Below are 12135 nucleotides of genomic sequence, written 5' to 3'. Positions count from 1 at the left end.
TTCCAGCCAGCATGTTACTGTCAAAGCAGTTAGCCTATCTTGGCACAAGTGACCTAACTATAATGAAGGAAGTGTCATATATAAACCCAGCATTTGTCTTAAGTACGTTTCAGTGCCATATAAAATTCGATTCTTTATTATTTGGAACAAAAAATTCCTCATAAAGGACTCCAACTCAAAGTCAATTCCTGACACAGCCCACTGATCCTGAATACTCTTGGTCTGCTGTCTGCTGTGAAGACAACTGGGAGGCTCACTGTGAAGAAGACTTTGTCTGAAGTTAGAGTTATTTGTGACATGCAACAGCAGCTAAAACGCATTTCCTGAAAAAATGGATGCTCCAGTTTTGTATCCTTTTGAATTACTGCAAAGATTTGTTTATTACTATTTTTTAAACTGACAATATTTGCTTTGCCCTAGTTTTGAGAGTGGAATTTGTGGTTGTCAAATCTGATCTTTTTCAAGATGCCTTTAGAAAGATCTTTCCAGTATGATTTGTGCAAGATGATTCAGACCCAAGCAAATGTGACCTCTCTGTGCCCTATTCCTGCCTAGACAAAAGCAGTTGCCTGCAGCTGTGTCCATCTTGCCCTCAAAGGATTTTTAAACTGCCACTTGATACCACTGAATGTACTTGAATGAGTGTTTTCTGTCATTACCTATTGAAATAACTCCTTGCCTTCTACTCAGGACCTGTGGGAGCCCCATAGCAGATCAGCATTTTTGCTCTTTCAGACAATTATAGGTCTGATCACCCCATACCAAAAAGGAAGTTTATGACAAGTATTTCCTTGTTCTTTAAGAGAGGTGGTGGGTTAGAAGATCTGTGTAGACATCATAGGGAAAATTTAGCAAGTCCTAAGCTCTAGTTTCAGGTTAGTTTAGCCACGAGCTCAATCTCTGTCTGCAGGGGTATTTCATAGGTTCAAATATTTCAAGCCTCTGTGAAATCTAAAACAGGATTGCTGAGTCTCAGCGAAAATCAAATAGTTTTTCCAGAGAATCTGCAGCTAGTTCTACTAAGAGTTAAGTGGTGGACAAAAGGAGCAGGGGTTTTCTCAGCTGGAAGATGCCACATACAAAAAGGAAGATTGTGGTGGGGGAAACCCTGATCTCAGTTCACTCCAAATAAACTTGTCCTTTTGGGGAAGACAAGGCTTTGATTTCAGTGTGCACAGATGCCGACAATGAACAAATAGTAATATCTTTTTCTCCTCTGTTATCAGCTGTACTAGGGAAGGGAAGTCCACAGTTCACCAGCATTTTATCTGACATCTGTTTTTCAGAGAAAGGGTAAGTAATTTTCCCCAAAACTTCCTCAGAGATGTCTTTGGCTGCCAAGAAGCCATGATAGCCATACATCCCCAGCTTATATATACATAACCAGTCAGGAGACAGCATACCTAAAAAAGTCTTTTAAGCTACTTCAAACTCAACATATAAGAACACAGTCAAAATAAGTAGCTACTTTGGAAATTCTCTGAAAAGTCTCCGTTTAGGATGTGCTCGCAAAGAAAGAATGAATGAAGAAAGTACATTCTTCCTTTGTGTTAAGTCAGCTGGTGTTTTAACAGGGGGAAGGGGACAGGGTTTATTCTCAAGTTTCCTTTTCAGGTACTTATTTACTGCTAACCCGGGTCAGAAACCTCAGTTGCCATATTCCTGACAATTTTAGTTCCAGTTGCCTAGCCCAAGTTAAGAACACGCATTTTTTCCCTCCAGAGCTGACATATTTTGAGTTGCCTTATTTGTGAAGTGGTTGCTTCTTACTTGTTCCTTCACGTGTATGTTTGTGAGTTAATGCTTGCACAGAGCTTGAAAGAAATCCTTGTTTATTAAATTTGAAGATCAGAAGTTGCATAAAATAGAACAGAGGTAACCACCTCTTCTTATCTGCCCTGTTCACAGTACCTATTTGCTTGGAACAGATGGAGCAAGGTAAATAAGCTGGTTAAAAATAAATCTTGTGGAGCTACTGTACCTGTTTTCCTGTATACAAGGTGAAACAAAGAAGCAGACAGCTCAGGTTTTGAATGCTAAGGCATGGCAGCAACCAACACTGCCTGACAGAGAGGAAAGCAGTGAACTGATTTTCCCCATCTTTTGATTGTTTTGGGGGTTGAACTACATGACCTTTAAAGGTCCCTTCCATCCCAAAGCACTCTATGATTCTGTGATCTTACAGAGGTGAATCATGGTAAAAAGAGGTGCAGCTACAACTATTTTATTTATAAAGCAGAGTAAGCAAATAGCAGCATTAATGTGTATCATATGGGAGATGCTGTCAGTACTACTCAACACAAAACGGCTGGCAGGGAAGGGAAACCCAACTTGTTATTTTTTGCCTGAAAAACTCATCCAAACTTCAGATGACCAGAGTCATTTACTAGTTTTAGTAACTTGCTGTCAGCAGTTGAAAACATGTAAAAAAACCCTATATAATCTAGCATCTTTTTTACCATTCCAAAGAGTCTCAGCACTGAATGCATAGATGCCATCAAGTGTGGCATTTTTGTTTCCTCCTCAATTGTAAGTGCACACAGATGTGCAAATGTTTCTTGAGAAACTTGCAACTTCCTACAAGAATTTATTAGCTATTCCCCTATCTCTGTACTCTTATTAGAACAATTAAGCTGAGGTTTATCACACATGTCTTTAGGTACCAACTGAAGTACCTAAGCCAAAATCCACTCTAAGCTCCTTCTGTTCTTGGTAATGTCTTTATCCCACTGCCAGTTTGAACCCTGGGCTAAGTTGCTCTGCAGCAGTTAGGTGCATGAAGTACGTTTTCAGAACCAACTGATCATCTTTATATACTGTTGTGTATAAACAGCATCTACAAGCCTGAAGCACGATAGAGTGGAGGAACAGACTTGCTTTAGTCTGCTAACATAAAAAGTTAGTGGCAGCAATGCTCAGAAATTCAAATGCTTGTGGGGCATCCTTACTATCACCAGCTTTTGCAGAGTTGGTTACTTGTGCATGGTCTCAGGAGACAGGGAAATCCTGGTTACAAAGCTACAATTATGTTCTCATGCCACATTTCCCCACATCACTCATAGTCAAAAGCAGACCTTTCCACCTTTGTTTACAGTTTCATGGTCTCATCCAGGATGTTTGCACACACTTACAAAGACAGGTTCCTCCCAGTAGAACCTCACATGTCTATGATGTGTCACAAGTGGCTGTCATATCTGATAGATTAGCTACATCAATAATAACAGAGCATTTTCCTTCTCTTCCCCAGAAAAAGTCGTGTTTCCATCCAAGCATATCAACTCACCTCCTGGGTTTTTTTTCCCTGTCTTTCACGTGCAGCTAGTGCTGGTATGGTTTCAAGCAGGGGTGACTAAATTTGATGTTGTGAATCTGATGTGACATTCTTCATCTGGCATTGCTAATTCCTTAGCTATCATCTGGGCCTGTAACTCTGTTCTGCAGCTGCCAATTTTTCAGAGCTTTCCTTTAATATGATCTGCAGGTGCTCAGTTTTGAAACACTCACAGCAGGTTTCATCAACACACACAGGATAAATGCTACACAGTACTCAGTAGTAAGGGTGTGCAGCGTTTTGTTGTATTTTCTCTCCCCTGTCCATCTGTGGACAGGGAGTGATAGAGCTGCAATTGGTGCCCAGCTCTTCCACTGCTGCAGTGCTGGCTCCCTCCCATAGGATACAGTGCTCCATGCACTTCTACAGTGTAGGTCCTTCCTGCAGGCTGTAGTTGTCCATGAACTGCTCTATCATGGTTCTTTCCATGGGGCACAGTCTTTCAGGAACAGATATCAGAGTCTCCATGGGCTGCAAGTCCTGCCAACAAGCCTGCTCCTGTGTGGGCTCCTCTACCATGAGTCACGGATCCTGTCAGGAGCCTGCTATAGTATGGGCTCTCTAAGGGCTATAGCTTCTTTCAGGGCACAACCACCTATTCTGATGCCTGGGCCACCTCATCCCCCTTCTTCTTCAGTGACCTTGGTGTTTACAGCATTGTTTCTTAAATGTTTCTGACTCCTCTCAGTTGCTGTGCAGCCTTTTTGTCTTTTCTTAACTGTATTTTCCCAGAGGTGCCACCAGTGCTGCTGATGACAGCTGTATCCTGTGGTGGATCCATTTTGGAGCTGGCTGTCCTCCTCTCTCTGAGAACACCCCTGAACATGGACACCCAATACACCTGTTTTGATAAAACATAGAATCAGACAAAAATACAAGTTAGAAAAGATCTCTGGAGGGCTCTAGCCCAACCCCCTACTCAAAGCAGGACTAATACAAATTACATTAGGCTGGGAAATTCACCACCTCTCTGTCAATTTAAGGAAGAAAAACTGAATGGATAGATGATGGCAAGAGTGAAGAGAAATCAGTATTGGCACCCACACAGCTTGTGGTGGAAAGTGTTCAATTAACAGCAGTCACCATTACAGCTAACACTAATTGCTTCCTTTCTACACTGGGGCAGAATTTGTAATGAGGGTGAGAAAAGTGAGAATGACTGTTCCCTAGGGCAAAGACTACTGCATTTATCAGTCTGGATTCTGATGGCTTTAGGTACCATTGGAGTACAAGTCCCAATGACTTTTGTAGGAACCATTATAAGCTCCATTGCCAAAGGTAAGGGCCCCTCTGTAGTGAGAAAGCTGATGACCTCAGCTTCCTTCCTGACTCTCTTCTTTCAAAGAAACCTTGTATGCTACTTTTTGCAAATCACAAAGTGTCTTGTAACATGACTAAGAGGGAAAAAAAAAAAGATTCATTGGGTATTTCCAAGATGCTTTTGAGTGGGGCTGCAGCTAGAGGGTGAAAGCAACATCAACAAATGTTAAGCACTGAAAGCAGAGGATACCTACAAACATCCCATTTTCCAGGTACAGATAGTTCAGGGTTGCCATCATTGCAGGCAATCTGAATACAGTCATCCTGAGGAGTGAGGACAGCTGCCTGGCTCAGACTAAATGCTTCCTGGCAAGGGAATTGGGTGAAGAGGTGAAGATCTGGGCTAGAAAATGTATGGGAAGACCATGAAGAATTGGGATTGCTCTTTCTGCCATAAACAGAACAGGAAAGTAGAAAGCAGTAGCTGTTGCTTATGTGCTGGCAACCTCTGAATCTTCTTGCACACCTTTTCCCTATTCCTTGATGGCAGCTGGAGGGGTAAGCAGAGCTTTTCAGAACTCTGTCATGGACTATGGATGTTTTTTTCATTACAGAGGTGGCATGTACCTGAAGCTGGTCTTGCTGCCTGAGTAAGACCAGTAGTGAAAGATAAGGGAAAACACAGCCTGATGATGTAAGTGAGATACTGTTAGAATTAATACAAAAGCAAAGCTGTGAATTCTGCATATTTATGCAATCACTGGTCTAGAGGATGTAGCTGTTATATTTAAGTTCTAATATGTATTTGAACTTATCAGAACTGTCATGTATGTACAGAGAATAAAGACAAAACAAGCCCATGCTGCTCAGATGTTGGTACTGTAAGCTCTATGCCACAGGTCTGTATAGCATCAAGCACCAATGGTGTTTCAGTCCCCACAGGGTATCTAGGTATTAGGAAAAAAAGAGTGCAAAATATTGTATGGGGGATCCAATAGCTGGTTCAGTGCTGAATTACAGATTCTGCTTAGTGCCAAAGCTGTTGTGCTGTTTATGTTTAAGGCTTGCATTTTGTCCTCCTGAAAAACAGGAAGGGCTGGCTGTTGCTATTTCACAAGATTTAGATAGGTCCAGATCAGTTGCCAACTCAATTTCTCCCAAACAAAATTTGTCTTTTAAAGATGTTAATTTTGAAATGCAGCCTTTAAAATATAGTGTAAATATGTACTGCAGCACAGTGCCCTGTAACACTTTCCGTGGCACTGCTTCATTAATAGGCGCCTCAGTTCCTTCCTGGTTAATTCAGATTGGTCTTCTTGTAGCAACTCTAAAGATTTCCATGCTGAGATTCTGCTCCTCATCAAGAGACTGAATGTTTCTGAATGGTATATAAATAAACTGCCTTCTCTCCTTTGAAATCTCTATTATAATTACATGATTTGCAGGGCTAATCATGTATGTCATTATGAAGAGGTGATCATATCTTGTTCAAGTCAGTCAGCCCCTACTGGTGCTGTAATATATTGGCAGCAAAAGGCAGTAAGAAAGCTTCTGTGAAAACTCTTGTTAAACCCAGGAGAAAACCCAGGGAAGTATGAACTAAAGAATGTACTTGGCAGGAAAAATTCATTTATGAACTCAATTAATGTACTGTCTTAATTAAATGATGATGCTTTCTTCTAATTATATGCAAGGAAAGCCAGGAAAAACACTACAAATTTTCTTGTACCAGCTTCTACTGTAAGCATGTACACTGGTCATTAAAGACACATGCGTTCTAATGTACAATCAACTTTCTGACCTGTAACTTGCAATGCTTGAATAAAGGCCTGAAAGGGAATGTCTCACAAGGTTGTGCCAAAATACACATTCCTAGCATGCTTTAAAAATCCCTACTCTTTTGGTGCAATAGAGGATGGTGCAGAACTTATATTTATATCACCTCCAACCATGTTTGGTGAAGGGGCCAAAACACAATCTGCTGAAAGATGTAAAGCAGCTTTCCTTTAAAACAATGGTAGAACAAAGAAATACCAGCAAGCATTCAGTTATTGTTGCCATGCTCTTAGTCACGTGCCTTGGATCAGTGCCCTGCACTGTAGGGTAAGTGTTCTGCACTCAGAGACGTGCCCCTTGCCCTCAGGGAGGTTGCAATGCAATCATGAGTTGTGTGGGTTTGATCCTGAAGGAAAAAAAATGAGGTTTGAAAGCTTAATTTTAGAAAAGATGCAGCAAGTGAACTCATCAATATAGTCCTCTGTGGAAGTACTAACACATTAGTTTCCAACTGTAGTTGGGGCTATTATCTAATTTTAGTTTTCCATACAAATGTACTTAATATAAAAATATAGGAAAATTTTCAGAGTTTATATGACATAATTTCCCCTCAACTTTGGTGAAAATACTAGAGACTATGAGCAGTACTTTCCGAGTCACTGCTGCTTTTAAAAGGAAGCTTTACAAACTCTTGCCACTCCAGAATTGAGTAACTGCCTTTGCATTCACAACATCCCAATCAAATAAAAACTCTCACAATTGGTGTCAGTTCTCCTGTAACACTATAATAGTACTTGGCAACCAACCTAACTGGGGCCCTGATGTTGTGTATGATCTACAAACACAGAAAACTATGAGCCACCTTTCATAAGGATCATCTTACACTAGGAAGTCCAGAATGGTCATAAAGAGTTTGCTCTTTCTGACACTTAAAATTTTGGCATAAGGTAAATTTTTATGGAACATGAACCTACTTTCATAGTTTTGACATATCCATTTATATCAGCTTGTGTTACTTCACCACTTTGAAGTGTTGTATTTTGGTGGTTTTCTCATATTAAAAGGTTTAAAGATTTGCTCTAAATAGCACCCTGACAAGGTCTCCAAACAAAAGATACACTGAAATAAGGAAAGATGGCACAAGAAAGCCAGAAAAGAACACCAAAATTGCTCTAAAAATTATTTCTTATAATACCTTTGATGAATAATTCACCTCTGTAGATGAGATATTCCCAACACCAAATTTATTTATTTACTCACACCCCTCCCCCCCCCAATATTAGGAGAAGTACAACGTGGAAAACAAGCACAGACTATTGGGTGATATTTCTGCTACTGCAATTTGCCTTTATAAAGTCAGCTATGCTGAATCCTCCTTGGCCATGTGACAGCACAGCACGCCTGACTTGACAGCAGAAGTTGCAGCATGACACCCTGATGCAAATCAGCTCTTGAAGCAGTACCCTGGAGTTAATGGTTTACAAGAAGTTACATCCCATCTAGCTTGTCATAGGTGACACGACATGTGCCTAACTGCTGTATTTGCCCTGTCAGGCTATATATAAATACACTCCTTTTTATAGTGATACAGAACACCTTAAAATCTGTGATACCCTAATATTTTGAAACTTCCCAAGTCACTTAGGAATTTTCCCTCTAGAAGCTCAAGGAGTGTAAAATGTAAGATGCTTTTCTCAGCTTTACTGCATAGCTGTTGTTATCAGGTGGTTTTATCATATCCATTGATAAGGAACACTTAAGGGTTAAGAATTTGGTCCTTTAGAATAGAATTAGAATTAACCAGGTTGGAAGAGACCTTCGAGATCATCGTGTCCAACCTATCATCCAATACTAAACCATGGCACCAAGCACCCCATCAAGTCTCCTCCTAAACACCTCCAGTGATGGCAACTCCACCACCTCCTTGGGCAGCCCATTCCAATGGGCAGTCGCTCTTACTATGAAGAATTTCTTCCTAACATCCTGCCTAAACCTCCCCTGGCACAGCTTGAGACTGTTGGTTTAGTTGGGTGCTCTCTCTCTGCACATTTTGAAGTTGACAATGGGTGAATGGGGAATCCCTTTAAGTAGATGTCAGCCATAAGTACGTTTTAGAATAGAATAGAATAAACCAGGTTGGAAGAGACCTTCAAGATCATCACGTCCAACCTATCACCCAACACCACCCAATCAACTAACCCATGTAACCAAGCACCCTGTCAAGTCTCCTCCTGAACACCTCCAGTGACGGCGACTCCACCACCTCCCCAGGCAGCCCGTTCCAATGGGCAATCACTCTCTCCGTGTAAAACTTCCTCCTGACCTCCAGCCTGAACTTCCCCTGGCGCAGCCTGAGACTGTGTCCTCTTGTTCTGGTGCTGGCTGCCTGGCAGAAGAGACCAACCTCTGCCTGTTTACAAACCCCCTTCAGGTAGTTGTAGAGAACAATAAGGTCACCCCTGAGTCTCCTCCTCTCCAGGCTAAGCAGCCCCAGCTCCCTCAGTCTTTCCTCATAGGGCTTGTGTTCCAAGCCCCTCACTAACTTCGTTGCCCTTCTCTGGACTCGTTCCAGCAAGTCAACATCCTTCCTAAACTGAGGGGCCCAGAACTGGACACAGTACTCGAGGTGTGGCCTAACCAGTGCAGTGTACAGGGGCAGAATGACCTCCCTGCTCCTGCTGGCCACTGTTCTTAATGCAGGCCAGGATGCCATTGGCCCTCTTGGCTGCCTGGGCACACTGCAGGCTCATGTTCAGCCTACCATCAACCAGCACCCCCAGGTCCCTCTCTGCCTGGCTGCTCTCCAGCCACTCTGACCCCAGCCTGCAGCACTGCATGGGGTTGTGGCCAATGTGCAGAACCCGGCACTTGGATGCATTAAATCTCATGCCGTTGGACTCTGCCCATCTGTCCAGCCTGTCGAGGTCTCTCTGCAAAGCCTCTCAACCCTCTAGCAGATCAACTCCTGTCCCCAGCTTGGTGTCATCACCAAAGATAAAAGAATAAAAGATGCTATTATGAATACACATCTAATAGCTTGATATCTACTACACTACCTTATTTATATCTATTACAGTATCTTATCTTTATCTTATCTTTATCTTACAATATAGTTTTTATCTTCTTAACAGAGGCAGCCTGCCTAAAACAAACATGGTATTTGGAAGCTGAATTAGATTCCCATCTCAACAGAATCTTTAATTATTCAGATATGACCCTCAGGTATGATAGGGCCTTACCCATGCTGAGGAAACATCAAAACAAACAGTTTTTTCTGCATATAGCTCTAAGCAGCTGAGTACCACATGAGATAGTTAACACAAACATTTACTGTGTTTGTGATCTTACAAAAATCAAACATAATACATGTGTCATTCCTTCCTCAGATGACAATTCTTTTCAGGAGAAAACTGATTTAACTACATAAATCTTTTCATAGCACAAAGGGATTCCTTTATGTTAATTATTTTGTCTCTTATCAGTTATCCCATACAGCAGGTTTCCTATTTCCAGAGTTCTGGAGATTTCATTAGATTCACATGAATACCTTTCATCTTGTAGTTCTGTTGTGGTAACAACTTCACCATAGCCTTGCTTTGAGGGATACGTTAATTATGAAAAAGATGCATCCAGTATTTATCATTTCAGATAGCAGAGAATCAGAAGCAAATCATCATACAAATTAATTAACTGCAGGGTGACCTGGATTGGGTAATAGCCTCAGCTCATTTGCTGTTTTCTTTTAATGTGGTCAAACACTAGGTCCTAGCAATAGGTCAATGAATGCAAGACACAGGGCTGTCATGTTGGAAGTAACAACCTTAAGAAAACCATACAGGGTTACAGCAGATTACCAATTAACACCACAACCTTTCTGAATGATTCATACATCAGTCTTCCTCTGCTTTAATTAGGTGAGGTTAACAATTATAAATAGCAATGTGACTTACCACTGTATATTCAGCAACAGTAAAGGTTATTTTTGGTGTTGACAATTTAAAAAGAATATTGGGAAAAAAAGTTGAGAAATGATGCACACAAGTGATCAGAAAAGATCTAAAATGTGCAAACCGTATAATAAGCTAAAATAAACTAATCCTCTTGAACTCTGCAAGGAGAAATCTTTTCATAGTGAAGATTCTGTTCAAACAGCAGGCAAGCTGTAACATGACCCAGTGGCAAAAAAAAAAATAAATAAGTTAAATGCTGAAGCTAAAAATGAGATGCCAAACTTCTAACAGTAACTGATAGTAATCCCTGTTGTAGGAACTGCCCTTAATCTGTGGCCTAGGCTACACAAGCTAAACAGGGTGATTTTAACAATTCCTTATGACCTTAATTAACATAAATCTTCTATCACTTTGAAGAAGCAATCTCTGAACTTCCAGATTTTCAGGAATTTCCTTCTTTTAGTCAATGCTATATAATTTCCCATATTCTGCATTTGTGACTTCCTCTATATTTGAGAGCACTGGAGGCCATGTGATCCTGAGCTTTAGCACCACAAAAGCTCAGGTAATCCCCATGAAGACCACCACCTCTTGTGTTTCTAACGTTCATTGTACTTATTGAAGAAATCTGTTCGTAACTCTAGACTGACAACAAAATCATGAGAGCCTGGAGCAATTTATTTTTGGTGTTTGAAGTACGTGAACACCAGCCCACAAAAAGTTCGCGGCTGTGTTGAACTGATGCCTCATCCTTTCAGTTTCAGAGAGACGGCTCTCTGCAGTTTCGCGTACTTCAGGCATCGGTCCCATAAGGAAACATTTCCCTCAGTGAAGATCTACACAGAGCCAATACATACAGAGTGACTCACAGTCACTTACAAAAGCTCAAAAACAAATCCCGGAGTCCCCTGTGCTGTTTCTGTGAAGGCAGCTCCACCGAGAGCTCTGCCGCTCCTGAGGCAAAGCACTACGCGGTCTGCATCAGCTATGTGCTTATAGGTCATTGAAACTATGACCCATAATAAATATAAGACTCTTAGTGGCATACCCTTACTGACTCACCTGGAGCAAACAGGCGGTAATGGCACCACTTGTCATAACACCAGGCCATGACTTCATCTACCTCTCCGACACGCCGGCGACGGGCAACCCTGAGGCACCTCAACCCCTCCGGCCCCACACGCCCGCTGGGAAACCAGCCAGGAGAAAACAGTGGCCTCCCCTTTGGGGGGGGAGTGTCTTCCGCGGGAACTCCCCTAGCAGGGAAAGGAGATGGAGATAGGGTAGACGAGGAGATGCGGTGAGGCGAGATGAAGGGGTGGGGACATAGGCAGAGCGGGATTCGGCCAGCGGTACTACAGCCGCCCGCCCGCCCCTATATCGGGCGGTAAGGGGCGACGTCCCGCCCCCATCCGCACTGCGAGGCCGCCGCAGGCAGGCTCTACTTTTCACACTGGTCATAGGTCCTCAGAGCGACGGGAGATATAACCAATCAAAACTCGCATTTCCAGGAGGGGAGGGCAGCGGTGCAGTGCGACGCAGTCTGAGGGAGAGAGTGTTCCTGCCTCTGCCCGCCCTGCGGGAAGGAGTTCCCGCAGCCCGCTGTGCCCGCCGCCACTGCCCACTGTACCATGGAGGACGTGCTGCCCCCGGGCCTGCTGGAGATCTGCCTGCTGGTCGGCGTGCCCAGGGAGCGCGTGAGGGCGCTGGTCCAGGTGAGCGGGGACTTGCTGCGGTGAGGGAGCGCAGGACGGGCAGGCTCGGCGGGAATCGGTGGTCCGGTGCCTCGGCTGGTCTCTGGAGCAGTGCAATTGGAGT

General features: G+C 42.8%; 1 protein-coding gene across 1 annotated transcript in view; it reads left to right on the top strand.

The window, feature by feature from the left end:
- The first annotated feature begins 11893 nt into the window (after positions 1 to 11893).
- The window catches only part of DENND3 (DENN domain containing 3), a 40359-nt gene continuing 40117 nt past the window's right edge, over positions 11894 to 12135 (top strand). Inside the window, exon 1 of the mRNA XM_068155446.1 lies at positions 11894 to 12032. Coding sequence (XP_068011547.1) covers positions 11949 to 12032 — 84 coding nt within the window. The 5' untranslated portion in view covers positions 11894 to 11948. The remainder of the gene's footprint in view (positions 12033 to 12135) is intronic.

The sequence above is a fragment of the Melanerpes formicivorus genome, unplaced genomic scaffold, assembly GCF_026170545.1.
Source record: "Melanerpes formicivorus ecotype bairdi unplaced genomic scaffold, bMelFor1.0.p_v2 SCAF_32, whole genome shotgun sequence".
Taxonomy (NCBI): domain Eukaryota; kingdom Metazoa; phylum Chordata; class Aves; order Piciformes; family Picidae; genus Melanerpes; species Melanerpes formicivorus.
This window is presented reverse-complemented; position numbering and strand designations above follow the sequence as displayed.